Raw genomic sequence first — 24,550 nt, 5'->3', positions numbered from 1 at the left:
AAATATTTCTCAGTGAGCAAACTGGTCATGAAGCTAAAAGGAAAGTGTGGCCGCCATGTGTCTGTCCTGCTGTTCTTGTTTAAATGCTTTTGATCATTAAAAAATGCATAAAGAAGAAATGGGTCACATCGAGGTAAAATGAAAGTTACGTGAAAGTAAAGAACTAAAATAAAGTCCAGTGATAAGCATAATTGTCATTGAAAAGCCATTGAAAAACGTATTTTAACACAACTGAACAATTCAGTTAAAATCCCAAATAAATTGTCTTTAAGACAGAAAATGATTTAGAGTCTTTCTTACTTCCCATTTGTTTGATTAACATATACAGATACAAATTCTAGTGGCTCATCTGCACCTCTCTCTGGAATCACATCACTGACAGAACTTTAAACCTGTTCACTCTGAGCTCTGATCAATTCCAGTGACCCTAGAAGAATGAATTATATCTGTAAATGAGCAACTTGATTTTTTTACTTGACTTTTAAAAATCTTTTAGCATTTTAGATATTGTAATGCAAAGAAAAAAATATATGCAAATATAGTTTTTGAATTGTGGCCACTTGAATTTGAAAAAACTTGAATTTAAAACTTCAACAGAAAACTTGACCTGAATTTAGGTCAAAGGTTCAGTGTGTAAGATTTAGGTGAAAGGGATCTATTGGCAGAAATTTAATGTAGAATAATCCTCATGATGTTTTCACTAGTTTGTTTCATCTAAATTTTATGAATTGTAGTTTTCTTTACCACAGAAAAGGCCCTTTATATTTAAATATTTTATATTTACATCGAGGGGACCCTCTCTATGGAGGCCACCACATTAGTATAGACTGGACAAACTAAACACCTTTGGATATTTTATAACAACTGAAGCTGCCACAGTTTCTTTTACATGTTTGGAAGGAGAGGGTGAGGTGAGGGGTGCTGCAACATGAAACTTCAACAATAGATATCCCAAAATCCTACACACTGAACCTTTAAGTAATTCTACATGATGTTTTATTTTTTGACATTAAGTCTCATTTTAATTCAAATTCTTTCGACCTTTCTTTGCCTCCACACACTGATGATGTTGTTCTTCATGGCAAGACTCACATCACTGATAGAAATGCTGGCTCGTTTGTAGATTCATTTATTTGATGAATTTTCAGATTAAAAATATAATAAAAAAAACTTTATAAAAACAAAAATAATCACAAACCACTCAAAGAAGGAACTATGAGTGGTACTTAATGAACACAGGGCACCCTGGATACACAGACGTACACGATGAGCTAATAGTTTGCTGACGCTGATTTTCAAGTTTTTGGTGAATGAGGCAGTGGAAAAAAGGGTCTGTCTCAAATAGCTGAGATTTTTTTTCAGCAGATCAACAACAAATCAGACAAAGTGGTTGTGATTAATCTCACTATGCTGGTGACTCTGCAAATGTTGCAACAAGGTCAGCAGCTTGGATGTGTGTTGACAGGACACTTCTCCTTTAAGACGAGTCATGTTGAATCATATCATTTCAGAAAACTGGTGACTGAGGTTGCTTCTCTGTTTAAGAGCTCAGCAATGACAAGGAATGAATTGAATTCATGGCTGCTTGATTTCCCAATAAAATTTCCCAGAAAACGCAAACGTGTGAGTATATGTGTATTTTGTAAACTTGTTTTTATTTGTGTTTCTTCATTTTTGGATTCCACCATTATGTGGCGTATCGTTGCATTATCACCTCAGATGATGAGTGTGTGGATCCTGATTGGTGGGCAGATCTCGGATTTTATTCTTTTTAAAATGTTCTTTAACATTCTGAGATAAGGGCTTTTTCATTCATTTCTCTGAGAATAATTCATGCATCTTGATGAAAAGGGATCAGTAATGTTTAAGGGAAAAAATGTGGTGCAAATGCAAATAAAACATTTTGGATCGAGTGAATTTAAAAGTGGTTTCATAAGGAACCATTCTAGTTGCATTTGTGGCTAATGATGATTAAATATACAGAATTGAGTAGTTGACTCTATCTCTAAATATGCAATGTCACATAGGCCCTGGAGCAGATGTGACAAAGGTATTTTCTTCAAGCAGATATTTGAGGGGGTATACTATATATCACATATGATCACCATGATGCAGAATAAAGCTCCCTCTACAGGCCTCTGTCACCTCACGCAGGGTTGGGGAGACAACTTCACCTTATCGCTCTCTGCTGTTCACATTCCACCTGAGAGAAGAGGCCAGAGTGCAAGGAAAGACAGAAAAAACATAATCACAAGGACAATGAAGTCTTCAAATCTGGATCATATTCAACTCACTTCCCACTGGAAGAATTTGCTGGCAAACAACACTGTGAAGTAACATGAGACTAAACAGATCTTCAAAGTGGGATAACTCACCTATATTATATTATGTATATTAGAAGATAATTATATGTTTGGTATGTAAGATTTCAATCTACAAAGATTACATCTATATATATATATATATAAAATAATATATATATATATATATATATATATATATATATATATATTATTTTATGTATGCTCAAGTGGAATTTTGAGATTCATTTTGTTATTTGCATTCATTATATTTATAGATAACTAATAAGGAGAAATTATTTAATGTCTAGATAAAATCTGTCTCCTTCTACTAAGCAAATTTTCAAGGCTGCAGCTTGAGGCTTTAAGAGGCTTTACTGCAATGAAAGTGATGTAGGTTGTAATATTCCATTCATCTCACAACATTATTCTCAAACCTACTCAGAAGCGTCATTCATTTTCAGGCAATTAATTATTCATGAAAAATTAATTTGCATGTGGCACTGGGAAAATGAATCTCAATTTTTATTATTAGTATAGTCTATCCCACCAGCAGGGGCACTAATGGCTGCTTTCTCTGCCCGCTGGGGTCAGCTTTTACAGGGCATGAAAAGCTCTAAGTAGGTCAGACATCCATCAGAGCCCATTATCTGACCTGAACCATCCTCTACACCCGGCCAAGAAATCTGAACACACACTGCAATAATCTGCACACTCTCCCTGAGTCCTTTAAGCATTGCATTTCATAGAAAGGAAAATACATTACGAAGAGAGGAAATGAAAAGGTGTTCAAATGTAAAAAAAGAAGGAGCTTTTTATTCCACAAGTAGAAACTGGGCCATGCTGTGGCCTTCCTCAGAGGAAAGTGTGGGTCTTAGTGGGTGGTGCCTAACCCCCCCCCCCCCTGCAGGCATCGCATCCTGTTTATTCCTGTTATGTCTTACACAGTGTCTGTCTGTCTTGGCTCAAACCACAACTCTGTAAATAAAAAGATGAATGGTCTGAGTTACAGGAAGGATGCTCAGGGGTTATATCTAAATCCAGCAGGGGTTTACATTAGTTTACATGTTCTCCTCATGGCATCATCAGCAAAAGAAAAGACGAGAGTGTGAGGTCTTTCATTATCCATCCAGACATCTCTCAGAAAGCTCTCAGGGTGAGGCTGCGCCACCTTCATCTGTTTTCACGGGGACCACTAGAGGTCATGATTGCAAAGAGCACTGAAGAAATCAAAGCCACCTCTGGCGTGCACTCCGTGATAATGTAGTGGAAATGGAAATGAGCTCGTAGGGACGAAGCCGAGTTTGCGCAAGTGATCAGGGCAGCAGCTTTTCCACATCAAGAGTGAGTGAGTGTGTATGAAGAGGCTGCGAGTGTTTGCCCTTCAGTCATCTTGCACACAGGTCAGCTCTCCTCCGAACTCCCCCGGACAGATCAGCGAGGAGGAGAACGTCCTTGATTTTCCTCTTCCACCGTTTCCTTGTATGAAGAGCTAAGGTAACCATGGTAACCTGGCATTACACAGGACAGAGCTGAGGAAGCTGAAAGTGAGGAGAGTTATCGATCACTTTAGGCAGCAGCATCGTCACACGTGCACGAGCACCTGCTCTTTCGCCCTTCACATGACTTCACATGCAGACATCATGACAGCTGAGACGGTGCTAGACACAGTGACCTCTAGAGGCGGATTTATTTTGCGAACAAACACTCAAATTGTTATTCTGGGAAGATTAAGATTAGGATTCCTTTAATGGTCATTTTTATGGACGCACAAAAAAACTAAAACGCGTTTAGCATAAAAAAAATATTACGATCTGGAGGAAGTGACTCTTCACTTTGTAACATTAGAAAACAATATTTATTGTTTGTTTCCTCAAACGAGAATCAGACAGTTTAGTGCAAACGACACAGCCCTACCTGTGAACACCCCAACCCCCATCCCAATTTATATTCTCTGCTGTTACTTTGCTATACTGTTTCCTTCTCATTGTCAAGGGGGCACTGGAGCATATCCCAGCATGCATTGGGTTGAAGGAGGAGAGACACTTTGGACCGGCTGCCAGTCATTCATCAAGTCTCCACTCCAGGAAAAACTGGAAGTGAACATTAGTATAAAAGCTGAACACGTCCCTCTTCATCAGCATCACTACAAAGAGTAGTTTTGTGCACATGAATAAAAAAAATCATTGTGCTTTACATCCAATAAAGGCTTATGAGTGGCGAACATTGTGAGATGGTATTATGCAGTTTACACATTTAGCTGAAATACAAGGTCATGAACTAAAATCTAGGACTGATGTATGGCCAGATGTTGAATAAAACAAATCCCAATTACCCCTCCCACTACAGCTAAAATCACACACACACACACACACACACACACACACACACACACACACACACACACACACACACACACACACACACACACACACACACACACACACACACACACACACACACACACACACACACACACACACACCAGGGCAGGAACAAGTGCAGGAACAAGAGAGCAATCAGGGACAGATTATCCTGGATGCAGTCATGGTGGATGACAGAGCTGGAAAGAAGAGTAAGGACTTGACCTTTTTTGAATATTCATGATGAGCGAGAGAAAAGAGATTAAAACTTTATCCGAGACCTAAAACCTTTGTGGAGCCTAAATTCGGAAGCATGCTTGTGAGTGCAAAAGATGAATATGTCTAGTAGGTGTAACATCAGGATATGTTGGCTGCCTTCCAGAGGGATCAATAGCCATTAACTCCATCATCCACACAGTCAGAGGACAGCAGGGATCTGTGGCTCTGTATTTCATCATGGTGAGAGGCGGATTGGAGACCATCCCTCTCCTCGCTGCTCAGAGTGATGCTTTCTGACTGACAAAGTCAACAGAGTGATGTGTATGCAAACACACCCAGCAGCCTGGAGAATCTGGGTCATTTTCTGTCTGGGATGATAGGAGGAGAGGAGGAGCCATCTGGAGAAACACAAATGTGTGTTGTGCTTATTTGTCAAGAGTTATGCCGTAATCCACACACACTTCTTTTTTATCTGCTTTGCCAATAAACAAACCTCCAGTGGGTGTGAAAAAACTGTGGTGAATAAAAAATGTGTGGCAGGAATGAAACAGTGGATGTGTATAATATATCACAGCATCGCTACTGAGACCGTTGATGGGCTGAGGTAGATTTTTTTTAAATAAAAATGTTTCAGTGCATGTTATTCTCAAATCTATAAATAAATGCACAAATTATTTAGGAAAGCGATTATTCATTGATTGTTTGTGTGGCAGTGGACCACGTCACATGGTCCCCACCACGACAGGCAGAGACGAACCAGTCGAACCATTTGACGTTCAGCATGTTTATTCATAACCAGGTGCAAACATAAGCTTGACACTACACGTAACCACTTTCTGCTGGACGTCTAGCTTTGCAGCTCAGTCTCTGTCCATCTCTGTGATTCTCAGTGCTTCATTTCCCAGTGTGACTTTTAAAGCATGAGGATCAATCAGCTAACAGCTCTCTGCCCTGACTGATCCTCTGTGGTGCAGGTGAAGTTGCTCTCCCAGCTCCTTCACCTCCACAGTTTGTTTGATCAATTGGTTACATACTGCAGTTCATTGAGTCTAAGGTCACAGCAAGAGACAATGACTGTAACACTGTGTCGCTCGCTTGTAAAATACAAAAAGAGTGAGGAATAATTAAGCATTCAACGGTGGCAAAATATTATAATGGGACTCATCATATAAGTGACTTATATTCGCAAATCGAGATGTGTTTGCTCCTTTCTCCCAGGGTGACCCGAACACATTTTCTCAGTTTCTGCATCTTCACTATATTATTCCTCTTCTGTTCAGTCAGCAACTTTCTATCACAGGAATACAAACTGCCCATATTTAAATGTTGGAGAATGATACAATTTGCTCCATAAACAGGGCCAAAAAATAAGATGCTGCAAAAAATTAGAGCTTTTGAACTGCCACAAAAAAAGGTATTAACGTATAGCTGCTAAAAAAGAAATTTGACAGAGCTTCAAACTTAACTGTTAAACGAAGCGCAAACCATGCTATGGATAAAAATACGCAAAAAAATGTAACACAGAAGGGATTCAAAAGCTAAAAGTGAATCAGTAAAAATGAATAAAAGCTACACATCCACGTCATGAATGTACGTGTAAATCATCATGGTGGCTGTACAGCAGAAACATCTGTTGCCACCAATACCAAGGGATAAGCCATTACAACCTGAGATGAGAGACACCACTGTAAAAAACATGGAGGCCTCCACAGAGAGGACCCCCCGGCCCCCATGTAAATTAAAGTTTTTAAATATAAATATAAATTCTATGGTAAAGAAAACTACAATTCATACAATTTAGATGATTACACACCAGTGAAAACGTCACTCTGATGTTTTTGTATTGTTTCAGACAAAAATCCCTTTCATCTAAATCTTACACACTGGACCTTTAAAGCACCAGACCAAACTCACCTGATGATTAACAAACCTTTTTTTCCTGGGAACAGCGTGAGGCAGACGTCTCGGACACCACATGCTGCTATATAAAGGCTTTAATCGTCCCGGCACAGGTGGACAGACTGTTGGCGACAGTACCATCTGTCTTGATTCCAGGCGGAGCGGCGACAGGGGCTGAAGTGCCAGTTTTTCGTTCATGCTGGTCAGCGGTGTAATGTTTACATCACTGGCAATTACTCGGGAGAGGTTGAGCGACATTAGCACATGGAACACAGTTACTAACTAAATGTAGTGATTGGAAAGCATTGAACATTCCTGGTAATCCTGACTGTAGCGTAATAAACCGGTTTAGGAATTTCAATGCGGTATAATCTGCTAATAACAGGTAAGCCAACACTACCCTGCACACAGGTGGATTGATCTACCTCACATCTGCAGCTCATTCAGTACAGTGAAGTTTACATAACCGAGATAAAGAAAGCCTGCTTCGCTCTCACAGTTTATTAATGACCACACACTTTGTACCAGAGTCAGGCAGCTTTACAGAAACCATCAACAATGACTGGTATCCAATGACCTCAACTTTATACAGATGAAATCCATACCAGCCAGTCTAATCACTATCCCACAAAAATCCACTTTATATATTATGCTCTGAGATGTCCAAGTTTGTGCACATTCTAAATTTCAATGAACATCCACTTTTGGGGGGCTCTGAGGTTTGCATTTGCTGCAGTCAGTAATGGCGACAACATTTTCGTACTTTCAAAACCATGTTTATTAAATTTAGAAAACACCATTTTGTTAACAGTTTCATAGCAGGAAAGAACTGAAACTGTAAGAGAGACGGAGAGAGCGTGAGTGAGAGACGTCGATGGGGCCTGGGCCAACCCCTGAGTTAAAAACCAGTGTGTGTTGTGGAGCTCATCTGTCCCTACGCTTATGCTCTCTGCGGTCACCTGCAGCTAACCTGGCATAGACTAGAAGAGAGTCAGTGTGGTAGTCAGCATCTCAGGGTAGAACGCCTACAGAAACGAGACATAAGAAAACTTTGTAGACATCAGGTAGAAAAGTTGATTTGCAAAGTCACTTTTCAAGTCATGGTATTTCCTGCCAAAATATACCGAGTATGCAACATTAACACGTAATTAGGTTGCCAAATCGCATCGGTACTTAGGTTTTAATCACTTAGGGAGGGGTTACTGCACAGCTGGAGGGGAGTGGGAGGTACTTGGGGATGCAGTACAGATGTAGTCCAAAGAGGAAGTGCAAACAATGTCTATAAGGTGTGTTTGTTGAGGGGGTCAGGGTGGGCGAGGGGTTAGGGGTGCGTGAGCAAAGAGGGTCCCCCCTCCCTTTACTCATCAAGGTGCCGAGAGGGGTGACTCTCTGGAGGGCGAGCCCGAAATATCCTCTGGGGGAAAAACTGTGAGTGTGCAGGCTCGGATCCCGCCCAGCGACTCGGGTAAGTCAAACACTTTGTGCCATTCATCTTTCTCTGGGTCATACTTCTGTACTATTTCCACCATGCAGCGATTGTTCCATGAGTAGCCCCCAACCACATAGATCTTGTTCTCAAACACGGCCACGCCAACGTCGCTCTGGCCTCGCAACATGGCAGCGATAGGTGTCCACAAGTCGAGGGCGGGGGAGTAGTATTCACAGCTCAGCACGTCGTCGTAGTCGCTGGTGCCCCGGAAGTGATTACCCCCAATTACGTAAAGACGGTCCCCGACTGTGCACATGCAGTGCAGACCACGCACTGTCGTCATGGGTGCTTTCTGAGTCCATTTATCTGCATCTGGGTCAAAACACATTAGCTCCTTCTGAAAAGTGTCATGAGTGATTCCCCCTGCAGCAAGAAAAAAAGAGAGTGCAAATTAGCCTGTGCTCATCATTTGGGAGGAAAACAGCTGTCAATCAGGCCTATCGTTGACAGAATTGCCTATGAAATCCTACATTTTTATTTATTTGGGCCACGAAGAGGATCAGCCATAACACTGAGAATGCTCACAGTTGCCTCAAAAGCATTACATGGCTCTACATTTTTTTTATATCACCTTTCTTCATCTCTTTAACCTAAACTCCAACTCAACCATGAATTTACAGAGTTCATTGTAATCTTCCGAGCTAGAGTTCGTTCAGCCTCTTTTCAGTACCACGAAATAATGCAGATGATGAGCACTCATTACAAAGCTTTGATTCAAATAGGCACAACAACAGTCTGTAGATGCAGCAACACAAAAAACTGAGGAAAAGTGGGGAAAGATAAAAACAGGACATGTCTACAGGGAAGGCTTAAAATAAAGAGGAACACAATCCCAGCATGCATTTGGGTAGCAGCCAAGGCGCCAAGCCGCCAAGCCCCCCCTCCCTGCCAGAGTGACTAGGACCAAATGAGGTGAAGATTTGCAGAGCATGCCGAATACAGGGCAGAATCTCTCTTTCGCTGCTGCCCAGTGATCGTGTGCTTGGTTGATTGTTGCGGCCTAAGCTGTCTATTCAGCAGCCATGACTCAGATCTGTGATGCTGCGCCTCCTTAACTGATCAAATCCAAAGATACTCTAACAATCCATTTCTTTATCCAAGTAGTCTGCTATTGAAATCCTGACATGAACAGTGCTGGAGTTGACGTATATAGGCTCCTTCTAATTCCTCTCAAGAGACTGTGCTGCTATTATGATGCAGTTCAAGGGCTTTGGTCCTTCCCTGATATGATGATGTCTGATCAGCGTCCTGGTGTCCCATTGTCTACTCAGGTACCATTAGTGAGACGTTAAGAGTAGACAAGGTTTTGCTAAATTGAGCCTAAAAGCTTTTGCCGTTTTATAGACGGCACAAAGGAGGACGGGTTATCGTTTGTATTAGAGCCTGACTGATATATTGACTGATTTCAGACACGCACCGAACTTTGGATGATCTTCTGAAAGGGCTGTATGTGAGATACAATAAGATCCCATGGCTTTTGGTGTTGACGGCCGACACCGGTATCACTATACTGTAGACGTGATCTCCACAGCGGAAGAAATATGCTAGGTCATGCCTGCTGCATGCTGTGCCACCCCTCATCTGAACACTCTGGAGATTTTATATATATATATATATATAAATATATATATATCTCAGGATAATCGTAATTGGTTTCATCTGTATTTTAAGACACTCCCTCAATCGCTCATTTACTGCTCACTATATAATAGACGATCATTAACTCTATAGTGAGCAGGAAATTTAAATTTCAGACACTTGCATGAGTCATTGTGATATTGGGCCATTGCTGACGGACATTGAGTTCTACAACAGTAATTTCCACATCTATAAAACTAAACAAATTGCATTATGTGATTTCTGGCATAAGTAGTGTACATGTGATGCATGCTCATTTTTTCATTTCATTTTTTAGAATAAATTTCACACCAATAAAATGGCAGAAGATGAACATACTGCATGACATTACATAACAAAGAGGGTGTGATTTCAGACACAGTCCCCACATTATTTGCAAGAGCTGCAATAACAGTATGTCAATACGTGCAACATTTCAATAATGATCCAGGGGGGAGAATGCACGCATACATTACACATCACCATCCTTGTCTGCTCCGATTTAAACCCACAGTTACGAGGCCGTCATGAACAGCTTTCTTGCAAATACATCAAAATGTCACAACAAATTACTGAAGAAATAATCAATTTAGAATATTCTATGCATACATTGTCCTCACTGTAGATGACTTCATAAATAACTAAAACAAATGAAAGACCACAAGCTCTTCTTCACAACGATCCTAATCTGTGAGATCAGGCTGTGGACCAGAGGTAGTGTGGCTCTGCACAGGTTCACCACTCATGTCTGAACTCTGCCACACCACTTGAGCTGTGATGGTCTGTGGGCTGAGTGCATTTGTCAGGTTCATCTGGCTGACGGGATACCTTCAGACAGCGCAGCACAGCTAAACTGTGAGACTGTGGGTGTTGGTGCAACAACATTCCTCTAATGGCTAAAGCTTTTTTACATGTACCTTCTGCACTGAAAGCATCTGCACTATTTAGAACAGTAAATACCAAATACACTGTATTTATATAAAGCTTTTCCAATCTTAACAAGTCAAAGCACTTTACAATTTTCATATGAGCCATGCACGTTCCTTTCTTGGGTTATAACCTTCACAAAGTTTTAGCCGCTGCAGGCACAGAGCCTGACACTGTCACAGCTCAGCCAGCTGTCACAAGAGCAACATGTACCTATTCTGCTCTTGTGACAGCTGGCTGGCTATTACCTGCCTCATTAAAACATGAAACCAACAAAAGAAAAATCAGTTACAATATCAAAAGGTGAGCTATAAATCCCAATGTTCTGTTGAGTACATGCTAAGGCTGAGAGATTGAAAAAAACAGCTGGCTACCAGCGGATTAGCTTCATCCATGACTATTATGTTTTATTCATTGCTTCAGTTTATTTAGTTTTATAAGTGAAAATGTGGCTTTCATCTTCACTCCATGGTAATGTTACACTTGCCAAATCATGAGGACTGCATGTTCCCAATTACTGTATGTCCCAGTTCTTGGGGTTGCCAAATTAAATACAAACTAATTCAATGTTTTAAAAGTTTTGTTTGTATAAACAATGATCATAAGTATGTAGGTAGGTATTAGTTTCTGGCCCGTTTCCATCAAGTCAGCAATCAAATCAAACTAAAGGGAATACACGCACTAGTGTTTTTACGTACAGTAACAATTCTTCCTCCAACACTAAGGTCTGTAGACTGTATTTATATAGTGCTTTTATAGTCTTGACCACTCAAGGCTCTTTACAATGCAGTTTTTTGCCATAAACACATTCATAGAGTTCATCTATGGCAGCATGTTTTTCTATGAGAAAGACACAGCCAAATCTTTGATAGTAGAGACCCTTAAAAGTAAAATAACTATTCAGGACCACTAACACGATCACTAACATGACATAATTGGAGCTAATAGGGGAGGTAATGTGCTGTTAATAGAGCCACATAATACTGCTACAAGTTTGCAGGAATAATGAGATCTGTGGATTATGAAATTAAATTGACTGGTGGTGTGCACAGTAATCAAAAAGCAGGGAGTGTATCTAATAACGGTGTAGATGCTGGTCAGCACCTTACATTGTAAACAAGCTTAATACTACCGCTAAAGAGCTTTTCAGTGTATTATATATATATTTTGTCAAAGCCTTCTAGGTGTTAATGTAGGTACAGTATGTGGCTTGTGCAGAGATATTAATGTGTATTAATTTGCTGGGGCTAAAGACACCAGTCTATCCTCACTGCCAATATAACACTTCTTTAAATATTCATTTCATGGATGCATCATCATGCTCATGTTGTTTGAAATTTGGACATGGCCATTTTTACTCGTCCCACTATTGAAAGAGCTAATGTTTATTTCTTTGGTGAAATATGCTCACAGATTTTAGATCTTATGTTGAACCGGTGCTTTTCAGTGGTGAAACTCAAGAACCTATACGTTGTATATTGAGAGATTACTAACCACATAATTCCAGATCTCCTTCAAACTAGAATATACATTTAGGAAAAAACTCCTGTGACTCCCATTTTCATGTTTATGTGTTGCAGAATGATGGCGGTACCCACGGCCAGTAGGGATTAACACAGGCTCCGCCGTGTTACACCTCCTACACAGGTTTCCGTCCTCTACTTTGCTCCATCCTTCCCCAATTTCCCCTCCACCTCCACTCCTCCCCTTCATTGTAGCATCACTCTGGATTAGTCACAGTGAGAAACTAGGGCTCATCTCCATAATGCAGGATTTGTTTTCAATCCTATGAAGTCAACGAGTACTGAGGTGACACCTAAAACAGTAAGTATTGGCTGGTGAAAGTGTCAGTCTCCATGCTCTTATCAGAGCACTGACACAAACATGCATTATCTTCAAATGAGTGCTCATCACGGATGAATCAAGTGTGTGAGGAATTGTTTGATCAATAGTCTTTAAGTGTGAAAGACAAATTCCTATCATTATCAAAATGCGGGTTTCTCCCGAACCTCTCCCAACCGAGCACGTAATATTTTTTATGTAGTTAAAACTTTTTATAGCCTCCAATTTACATCATTACGTTTTAAGAAACCCTGTTATTACTGACATACATCATTTATTGAAAATTGTAACAGCATAAAACATGAAAAAATTATTTTAATATTGACTTGTGTTTTTTTTGTGGCCAACTCACACATGACTCATGACAGTCCTTTAAAGGGACAGTTCACAGAAAAATGAAAATCAACTCATTATCTACTCACCACTATATCAATGGAGCAGTATGTAGCATGTCCTGTTTTTTCTGTGGTTTTATTATGTCTGAAGTATAGGTCGCTGGTTACTTCAATTGTATTGAATTCGGCTGCAACAAAGTTTACCACTGAGACTCCAGAACTGTTTTATGGACTCAAACACTTCACCCACCCCTCCATCGGCATAGGGGTGAGTAGATGATGATTGAATTTTCATTTTTCGGTGAACTATCCCTTTAATGTATCATTCATAAACTGAATTCTGTAAAAAAAAATTCAGTTTGAAAATTTCCATTGAACATGAACAGACGCTCACACAGCCCTCTGTCTATGACTCATGGCAATGCATGATACATTCAGTGGATCTCGGAGGAAAGGTTTCAGATGAGGTAACGACGAGTAGATTTTATGGCCTTGAATGAAATAATATGTAATCAGCTGTTTATTGCCATGAAATACGTCAGTACAGAAGAAAAAAATAATCTAATTGGAAACTGCAATAAACAGAAACTAATTCCAATTATCACTCAAAGGCATGAAACCGATTTTTAAACTACACATTCCCACAGCATTATACATCCGTTGTTATTTGGGTTGAGTACAACTTACTTAAGCTCCCTGGAGCCACTTACCTGAAATATACATATATCCACCATACACTGTCCCAGCATGACCATAATGTGGCTCATTCATTTTGGCAACGTATGTCCATTCATTTGTCCTTGGGTTGTAGCACTCCACAGTAGCTTGAGGATAAAGAAGAAAAAAAAAAAAAAGAACGTATTAGTAGAAAGTAGGTCAAGACACAACTAAGGAGGACAAACAGCAGCAAATGAGGCCTTGGAGGGTCTCAGCGTGGGAGCTAAAATGCGGATTTAAAATACAGAGTACACATTCCCAAAACCCCACCAGCACTGAATGCACCGACTGCTCAGGAAATTGGGAGATTGTAAGATCCTTTATTTTAACGTCCCTGAGGGTGGTTTCATTATATCTGTGAGAACCAGGGTTAAGGACACTGGGATTCATAAGCGATGCTTGTCGGTTAGCGAAATGTGGCCTAGTGGCCCCTCACCAAGCAGCCAGGGTTTGTTAACATGTGGAGTCACTGTCTAATGTTTTCATTTATGTCTGTCTGTTAGCAGGATTTAGCAAAAACCATAAAGCTCATTTTATTGAAACTTGGTGGAAGGGTGGGGTAACGGCCAAGGAGGAACCCATTAACTTCTGGGGCAGATTCAATTAAGGAGTTTTTTCAACCTTGCCAGAGAAAGGGATGTAATAAGAGAAGGGGGTCTTTCCACATTTTCTGATGTTTGTACTGCTATTGTGAATAGTCTGGATATTGTGAATGAATTTTTTTATTTTTATGTGATGGCTGATCAGCCATTGTGGAGGTAGATGTTCTACTGTGCCATTCTAGTTAGAAACAGGTTTTGACTGGGCGCAGACCAACTTGGACAATCAGCCGGAGTCAGTATAGATTTCAACAACTTGTGTTTTGGACTTTTTTGCCTTTGCATCAAATGCAATCATCAAATGCAATCGTCAAACACAAAGAGCACAAGTTTACATCTTACAACATATAAGTTATCTTCTTGTTATCTTCCTTGCAGAGGGAGGGAAGTCATGGTCATTAGCATAAAACAGGATAAAAGAGACACCATGCTTTTGGATGTATGTCACAATCAATGATGGCTGAAACACAAAAAATATTTCAGACATTAAAGGTTCAATCTGTAGAATATAGTTACATCTAGTGGTGAAGTTGCATGTTGCAGCTGAATACTCTTCACCTCACCCTCTCCTTCCAAACAGGAAAAAGAACCTATGGTACCCTTCAGTTGTCATAAAAACTTAAAAGGTGTTTAGTTTGTCCAGTTTTGGCTACTGTAAAAAACACGGCAGCCTCCGTAAAGAGGACCCACTCCCGATGTAAATAAAAAGTATTTAAATATAAAGGGTTAGGGTAAAGATATCAACAATTTATTCAATTTAGATGAAACACTCTAGTGAAAACATCACTAGGATTATTTGATATTCAATTTCTGCCAATAGATCTCTTTCACCTAAATCTTACACACTGGACCTTTAAATGTTTGCATTTATTAAATACTTTGGTTTAAATCAATGACTCGTAAAATGATAAAACACTGGTTCTATAAACAGCAGTGCGCTCAAGACTACTACAAAGTGTGAGCCCTCTCTGGGCGGGCTGAGTAAAATCTCAGTGGAAAAAATGAGTGAACACCTCCCTCTGCCTGCTCAACAGCTATCATCAAAAGCAATCTGAGTGATGCACAATGTTTTGAAGCCGCTCAGAGGAAGTTGTGCAAACATATCAGAAAACAATGACTGTATTTAGCAGATCTAAAACACAACAGTTTAACTGAATGAATTCAGAGTGGGGTTGGACTGTAAAAAGGAATGCATCATGATTAAAAATCCTCAATAAATAAATGATAGTTTGACACAGAAATTAACTCTGACTGTTGCTACTTTAAGAGAAGAGACTGACGTTTTAAGTAATTTAATTTACGGGTACGCTGATTTAAATTGAACCTCTTTTTCACTCAGTCAGAATTAATCAGATATTCCTATGATCAGATGAAAAGGTCACGTTCCTAATTAGCTGGAGTTTCTCTTTCTGCAGGCTGTGCACCATAAATTAATGGCACACAAGCTGGGAGCTGATGATATCTGGCATTGGTCGCTCTGTGGCATTATTTTCTGTCCTACATCAGTGTAACTGGTTCTGTTTTTAGAACCAGTTACACCAACATGGCGATGTGTAACAAGATTGAATGATGCCGTGAATGATCTGATTGGTACCAATATCCAGATTATTAACAAAAGTGGACAAAACACTGTGCAAAAAATTTTTGTTTTGTTTGAAGACTAAAGCTTCATCACAAGATTTTTGCTGATCTACACATTTTGCTTAGGTTAGCATAAACAACCATTAAAACAAGTTTAGAGTGCATTATGTAGAATAACATTTACAAAACTAAAAATCTTGAAAAATTATCAAATTACCATGTGAAGACAGACAACGTTGCTGTAATAATTTTTGTAAAGACCTATACAATGTCAACAGGTTAAAAAAATATATAATTTGACAAACCAGTAAGATAACTAACATTACTTATGCATTGCAGCTCCAAGAAATCTTAAAATGAGACCCTTATGTATTTATCATTTTAAGATATAGAATCTGCACAAAAGCTTTCTATGTAAAACATTGCACAGTATACCTGTTGGGATGAAAATCTGCTCCTGTTAATCCCATTTTTTTCTTTTTTTGTGTATAATAACAGCATTGTAGCTGTAACAATAAAGCCACACCCGTATGACCCAAAAACAAATATTAAGCAGTGGATGGGTACATCCAGAAAAACATGAAGGATAAACCACATGCAGTAAAGGAGCAGTGGAACGTGAAGCAGTAAAAGTCAGTTGTGTAGAGAGGCAGCGAACTGAGGCTGTGCTTTTCGGTCTAATTATAACCCAGAAGAGACGACTGCTCACACAGTGGCCTCACTCTGTCCACTGCAGTCACAGAGCTGAATTTAAGTATTGGGTGGCACCTCTCTGTGGTCCACAGTTACGGGTACAGAGATTCCACATTGGTTACTCACCAACATTCAACAGCCGAACCACCAAGAACAGTTATAAATATCGTGATTAATTGAGCTGTTTACTTGAGAAAGTTTTGAGTATTTAAACCATGAAAAAAGGTAAAATTACAAAATAAATAACCCTAAACTGCACCTCACAAGTGCAAAAAAACCCAGACCCATATGAACATTAAGATGAAACACAACAAGGAAAAGTATTTCTTTCAGACTAATGGAAAGAAAATATCCGCAATACACATCTAAGTGTTTATTTTCCTTCAGTTTGTCTGTTTGCAAATTCGTTTCGGTACATTTCAACAGATGCAAATTGTTTTTTCTCACAGGATTATGTATGTTTTGAGCTGCACCTGTATTGAATTTATTTGACGTATATTTTGAGATCATACGCACATCCTCTCAGACAAGAAAATGTGATGTGTTGAAACAGAAAATCAAGTGTAGACACAACACTTGATTACCAACGTTAGTACGCTTGCAGCCTTATTAAACTGCACAATTCCCTCACTTCTTCCCTTGATAATTAAATTGTGTAATCTCATTAAATATTAATTAAAGTTTTAGCTGTTACTTAAAAGTACAGATAAAACAAACAAGCAGGTAAATAAACTCACCAAGCTCCCCTGCAGCATTCCTTCCACCAACAGCATAGAGGTGTCCCTTGAGTGCACTGAGGTGGAAGAAAGTACGTTTCTCATTAAGGCAAGCCACCTGCATCCATTTGTTGTAGCGAGGGTCATATCGGAACACGGTGTCCACTGCTGTTTTGCCTTTGGTGTCGTAGTTGCTTTGGCCCCCCACCACATAGAGAAAGTTGCCGATGACAGCAATGCCATGTTGGTAGCGGGGTGCGTCCATGGGTGCAAGTGCCTTCCACTCATGAGCCTTCTCATCAAACAGACGCAGCTCCTTACTCACAACTAGCTGCTGGCGCAGAACACCACCCAAGGTAACCAGGTGGGCACTGTCCGAGCGGATGGCTGTCCGTTCTGACTGCATAACTGGCTGCATGTAGGGCATCATTTGGTAGTTGCTAGCTTCCAGGAGAAGGTTAACACAGGTGTTGTCCGTGCGCATAAAGTCCACTGTCTGCACGTGATTGATGAGCTCCTGTGGGTTCATTAGGGGAAAGCGAATATTCTTCATGAGCTTTGGGGCATAGTCCATACGACTGTCTTCGTAGCGTAGCCAGCGGCAGGCAGCCTTGAACAGGTCCAATTCAGTGCAGTGTTTCAAGCTGTTACTGGACAGTACAAAAGCCAGTCTCTCAAATGGCAGCTTCACAAACTCTCCTGTGCCCAGCAGTGAGGGGAAGTTCTTCAAGATGAAGTTATTGACATATTTGTCCACCTCTGTGAGGTTGTATGTGTTGGCAATGCGGCCCACTTCTACGCAGTTGTCTAGAGAAACCTGCAAGGAAGATGAAATGAAAATCTCAGAAAGCTACTAACTGACATCGAGAAGTCATTTAAAAATACGAGTTACTGGATCTCCCCATCTTGTATCCAGAAACTCATCTCCTTGGAAAAAATTATTCCTAATTACAAAATAGTGAATAGTAATTTAGCTTTGACGCAATATGAGACAAATGAACATCCGCTCTAATGGTAAGCGTGGATTTTAAAAGATGATTTGATGTGTGTTTTATATCATTGCAAAATGATAATAATACCTTTTATTGTTTAGACAGTTGGCAGGAGAAGTCAATCCTTTAAAATCATCAATTTGGCTCTAGAAATGATTTAATAACTATATATTACCACACTGCAGTTGTATGCCTCCACCAAGCAGTGCAGTTTCCAAATTCATATAATGTTACTGTGACCTTTGACCTCTGACCACTGAAATGTAATCACTTTATCGGAAAATCTTAGTACAAGTGATCAAAAGTTGAAGAAATTCCCTCAAGCAGTCTTGAGATATCACATTCAAGGGGCCAAAAACATGTTTTTGAGGGAACTCTGACCTCTAACCACTGAAATCTAATCAGTTAATCAATGAGTCTGAGTGAATTGTGAAGGATGTAATGAAATTCCCTATCCATTATATGTGAAAGTTTCTGCCAAATTTCATTAACTGTCCTATTCCTATAAAATAAATAAATAAATTCACTCAAGGTATTCTTGAGATGTCCTGTTTGGAGGAATAGGACAACCCGAAAACATTACCTCTGGCCACTGGCTGTTGCCAGTGCGGAGGCATAAAAAACAGTAAAAACAGTCAAAGCTCTAACTTGCATCCACACTAATTTGTTTTAACTTGTATTTTAGTTGTTTACTCAGAAGTAAAAACTTATTAGTATATATATTTGGGAAAAAAATAGTAAAGCAAATATTGAACATGCCAGAAACTACAATAATTGATTGAGGGGATCCAAAATTTTTTATGATTATAAAATGACTGCTTCTATTTATGTTATACAAGTGTTTTCCAAGCCCTGAACCTGTGGCTCCTGGTGTGTAACCTATCAGAATTTACTCGCCCCTTCTAACTCACACACACACTGTCACATGACTTCTAGTCTGAGGGAATTTTTCCATGTCCATGGTTCACTCGTGGGTCACTTATCATAAACCAGGGTTCAGTGTCTGTCTCCGGTTTCAACATTGCACTGAAAACGGACGAAGAAGGCAGATAAGAAATCCAGCTTGCCAACCGTTACCGTGGCAACCAAGGTCATCATCCGGACCCTGAATTATATCATAACAGAGACAGTTGCGGCATTATGACCATCAGGGTCAGGAGAGAAAGGAGTCTTGCACTAAAAAAACGGAAGTGTTACATAAAATGTGCAATGTGACAGTGGTCAACATGAATTATGTTGAGGTAACCAACAGGATCTAAGGTGGTTTTATGAAGAATAAACTCCAACATGTCAGTATATCAGATATATGCTAATAGGAGGATTCTTTTGAGCTGTATGGCATTACAGTTGTTAACTTGTACTGCTTGTTGCTTTTCTCCTTGATGTATCATGCTTTAATAAATGCATTTTCTGTGCAAGACATCTGAGGTCTCCTGAAAACTTCCTCCATCAGCTCAAACGATTTCCATCACATCTAGAGCAGCTTAAATACAAAAGATTAAACCACTGAATTTTAAATCGGGCTTGAAATCCTAAAATCCTTTATTTCAGTCAATGAACTTTAAGCATGCTCAACAACAGTGAGTTGTGAGTTACACCCGAGAACAACAGCTTATTTACAACTGGTGGAGACTAGAGGAAATCTGAGCTGCTGTGGCTTGTGCTTCTGCTTCCTTACCCCAGATATTAGAAAGACTTTGCAGAAGTCCAGTACAGGAAGGATTTGTAAGAAACTGGCTGCCTCAAGTGTGTCTTGCAGGTTCTCCATGTTGAGTGACAACTTGGCTGTGTAGATAAAGTCGATGATCTTCTTCAGGCCTATTCGGTTAACTCCGTGAAGCTTGATGCACATTAAATCTTGTTCCTTCATTCCACCTGCATCAGGAGAGAGGAGGGGATAAATAAAAGTTGATGCTTAGATGTTGTGCAACTCAATCTTATTTGACTGACAGAGCACACAACACAGCAACCACACACATTTTTTAAAGAATAACCTTTGCATGAATTAACAAATCAAATTAAGCTAAAAGTTAATAATTACATTACCTCTGGATGCATATGCCATTATGCACTAATGTCAGTGAAATAGTTCCTGTGTCAAAAGACTTGTTCAGAAAGGATATAAGGTCTTAGAAACCTTTGCTCAGCATCTCTGCTCACACAGCTTCCTTATCTCTAACAAGAAATTCCTCACTGCAAGTACAGTTTCCTCTTCCTCCTACTTTAACAAGCTCCTCTTCTGTTCTTATGGCAGAACTTTCTTCATCTTATATTTTAAATGTCAAATGTCCAAACTTCTACAACTGCCATAAAATGAGATCCAAAGTAGCCCTGTCAGCTATTCTAAAAGTAAAACTCACTGCCTTTGCTCATTATACATGTACCTTGTAATGTAAATGAGGAGAGTTGTAAATTCAAAGCTCAGGACATAAAAGATAAACCTCAATTTAAGTGGCTACAGATTAATATATGGTCCAATCAAAGTAGAAAAGTTACTTTTACTAGTAGTTACCAGTTTTAATCTGGCACAGCCAGTTTAGTTAAATTATGTTTTGCATTCCAATGTGATTGTCATACGTAAGATGAGGTATCCGTGTTATAAAACCAACCTTGTGAAGTCATTGTCATGTATTCATGATGTTCATGGTCATTTTTACTTTAATTGAATTTAAATTGAATGTTAATGTGACTTATTGACCAGTCTCATCTCCGTGACACACTGGAAACTTTAATATTTACTTAAGAATACAGCGCAGCAGAAAGAAGACACAAGGAAATTAAATCTTCTGTCAATCTTCTGGCATCTGTCAAGGCAACAAAAAATACATTCCACCTGAAAATAAGATATCAGTATTGACCACTTTTGGGAAAATAGCTAATCCACTGCTCCGGTCAGTGTGAGGCCTTGTGGACTCACCTGTGAACATGGCTTTGAAATAGTCGGAGGAGGAGGCCATCATGGCGCGGTGTACAGGGAAAGCTTCATCGCCGTCGCCAGCCACCAGCGTAACATCGCATAGCAAACCCTCTATCCTCAGCTGGTCAAATCCCTAAAAGAGGCGGAGAAATAAAGAGATGAGCATTACTGAAATGTAAAATGATTTTATTCTAGTGAAGTAGGCCATTTTAGCCACTTCATAGTTTCAAAATGTGTTTTTCCCACAAAAATACTGTTTCCCCATAGCCAGTCAGATGTGAGATCCAAGCATGTGGAGCTTTCACAGCCATTTTTAGACATGAACTCCTGAAAATGTCCGGACGATGGGCTCTGGACTTTTCCCGAAATGTTCCTTTCACACATGAAGAACGCAGCGGGAGATTCTCAGGTCAGATGCATTCACAACAACCAAATAATCTCCGGAGCATTCAGGTGAGGGGTGGCAAAGCACACAGGAGGCAGGACGTATTTCTTTTGGTTGCATTTTTGTCATGAACTTAAAACATCATCAACACACTGACTGTCTTGTGGTGAATCCTCCTAATAACCTCCTGCTGTGTTCTCACATGGGCTCACTTGGAGAATGTTCCTTCTTAAGGTTACACATACATTCTTCACACTTAACTTTCCCCACTGTTGTTTTCTCCGTCAACCACATCGAAAAAAAACTGATGCAAAACTTTTGTTATTATCAATAGGGACGTTTCTGGGTGGGTTGCTTCTATATGCACCAGCTAACAAAGACTGATTGTACTATGAGGGAGTGGCCTAGAAAAATCATTATCATCCCGTTACTGTGCTCCCACACTCAAAGATTAATGAGCAGCAAAAGCAGCAAACAGCCAATCATTTCTAATGAAAGCTGATGATGAAGGGCAGACACTGCTGTGGCAGCAACAAACAGTGCAATGCAAGCACTCCACTATAACTTCAGCGTGAACATACAGTAGCTATATGCAAAGTGGTGACATGCTGAAGCAGCCTGCTTCTCCATAGCGGTATAATTTTGATAGATTATTCAGTTCTCTGCTATATAGGAGCCATTTTCTTGTTTTCTTCTTCCACAGCTAGCATTAACAAGGTGAGATATAAAGTGTGCCTACACCTCAGCAGGAGGGTGTTCTTATGTTACTGTGGTGCTGTGAACTTTCGACTGTTTGAAATACCTACAACAAAGCAGGTGCAGATTATTAAAGCTTTTAGTCTTTTTTTGTTGTTGAGAAGTACATCATAATATTAATTTGTCCTCACTCAATCAAATTAGATGGAACAAAAACCCAATTGGTTTTGGTTACTTCAATTTTATCTACGCTTTTTGTTTCAAAAATGATGCAAAGAAATCACAATCAGGCAAGTCTGACACACTTACGCAGCCTCCTTTACTTATCTGAATTAGACGATAACTGTTTTAACTTCTTAAGAAGTCACTGTCACCGGCTGTTTGAATTCTCACCTGAAGAACAACTGAGCTGTGTGTGTTGCTTGTGAAGAACCGCGTATTTCCAGTCTTTGATGCCTGAAGGTGAGCAGAGATGCCCATATCACCATAGCCCAGAGCAACTTTCATGTGAGCGTCGTCGTCCTCCACGAGGGATCTATTAGGAAAAACAGGAAAGGAGAGTTTTTACTTCAAAAAAGGTTAGAAAAAAAACATTCCCATCTAATTTTAGCTTATGGAAAGTAGGACAGAGAAGTTTTCAAAGTGACACTACTTAAGGACATATTGGGTGGTGGTAGCCTAATTGTTATACAAATTTTCATTTGAAAGTTGCAGGCCGGAGAAAATAGCTTTGTGGAAGTGCACAAGGAATGCTCCGCCCTTCCCAAAATGCCTTTGAGCATAGACCTCAACTCCTCATTGGTCTAAAATATGATTGGCTGCTTCTGTTTGATCTTGTGTGCTACTGTAAATCTCCATCTATTCTGTAAATATGTTTGCAATTTCCTGAAAACATATAAGACATATATAATAACAGCTAAGGATGGTGAAGTTTTATATTATCATTATTATTATAATTTCTATAAATGTATTTTAGTTATAGTAGATTATATGTATAGCACATTACAACACAACTAATAAAGTGCTTCACAACAGTCAATGTTAAACAAACAATAAAACAAAAATTTATTTAAAATTAATTATAGATAATATAATGGAATCAATTTTCTCCACAAGGTCATTGATAATGAAAGAATTGATTAATGTTTAAAGTGACTCTTAGAAGTTATTTGATCCTTAGAAAGTCATATATTTACATTTTCAATGCAAATTATAAAGTATAAATGTATTTCCAAAACTGTTAAGAAATCTGTTATGGAGTCCTAAGGGTCATTTTATTTGAACACACAGGGTGGCTAAGTAAATATATATTGGCAGGGACTAGGGATTGTCATGTTACTTGTTTTTTTTAGTCTGTCGATTCAACAAGAAATATAATGTATGTCATCAACTGGCGAGAGTGTGTTGAAATCTGGCATTCATGTTTATGGTCCTCTGAAGATGACCCATCCCAGTGATATTTGTGATGCTCTGACCTTTTATCTTGTGCCACTGTCAGTTTAATAACTTCTTTGATGGATTTCATGACATTTAACTTGGATATTCACTGTAATCCCAGTATGAATCCTCTATTTTACAGAGACTCTGACCTACTTAAAGCCAAAATTGACCATCTCCCTGGAGGCAGCCGTGGCTCAGGACATAGCAGGTCAGGCATTGATCACAGGGGTGGCAGTTCAGTCCCCAGTGACTCCTGTCCACATGTCAAAGTGTGCTTGAAGACACTGAACCCCAAATTGCTCCCAATGGCCTAGCCGAGACAGTGTGTGTGTGTGTGTGTGTGTGTGTGTGTGTGTGTGTGTGTGTGTGTGTATGTGTGTGTGTGATACAATCTAAAGCCCTTACCACTTAAACACAATACATATCCAAATCTGATGAGTGGTTTCCATAATATTAATAATAATCACAACATTAGAGTATTTAATGTATTGTTTACTTATTTTTTTATCAACCGCTATGCACCTTCCAACACCAAGTCAAATTCCTCGTATGTAACCTGTTACTTACTTGGCAATAAAGAAGATTCTGATTCTGAACACACACATTCAAACTTATCTGCTTTGGTTAGTCTAAATAATAGATGCCATGTTAGGGGATTTTTTCTTACCTCATATTACCAATTACACCTGACATTTTACAAAAAAAGACAAATGTCAGGTCATTATCTATGGAACGCTTAAATTGACCTTTAACATTAGGTCATATCTTCATATAATCCATTATATTGCCAAATAGGGGCTTTTGTTTTTCTTAATTGTAGCCT

At 39.4% G+C, this 24,550-nt stretch overlaps 1 protein-coding gene across 4 annotated transcripts in view; it reads right to left on the bottom strand.

The window, feature by feature from the left end:
* Positions 1–7,535: 7,535 nt before the first annotated feature.
* The window catches only part of klhl13 (kelch-like family member 13), a 33,998-nt gene continuing 16,983 nt past the window's right edge, over positions 7,536–24,550 (bottom strand). For all 4 annotated transcript variants that reach the window (XM_069539939.1, XM_020085607.2, XM_069539938.1 and 1 more), the window contains 6 exons: positions 22,681–22,822; positions 21,207–21,339; positions 19,968–20,164; positions 17,319–18,114; positions 13,702–13,815; positions 7,536–8,633 (listed from right to left, as the gene is read on the bottom strand). In XM_069539939.1, the coding sequence (XP_069396040.1) occupies positions 8,146–8,633; positions 13,702–13,815; positions 17,319–18,114; positions 19,968–20,164; positions 21,207–21,339; positions 22,681–22,822 (1,870 nt within the window). In that variant the 3' untranslated portion in view covers positions 7,536–8,145. The remainder of the gene's footprint in view (positions 8,634–13,701; positions 13,816–17,318; positions 18,115–19,967; positions 20,165–21,206; positions 21,340–22,680; positions 22,823–24,550) is intronic.

This window comes from Paralichthys olivaceus, chromosome 15 (assembly GCF_024713975.1).
Source record: "Paralichthys olivaceus isolate ysfri-2021 chromosome 15, ASM2471397v2, whole genome shotgun sequence".
NCBI lineage: Eukaryota > Metazoa > Chordata > Actinopteri > Pleuronectiformes > Paralichthyidae > Paralichthys > Paralichthys olivaceus.
The sequence above is the reverse complement of the archived record's forward strand: the minus strand, read 5'-3'. Positions and strand labels throughout refer to the sequence as shown.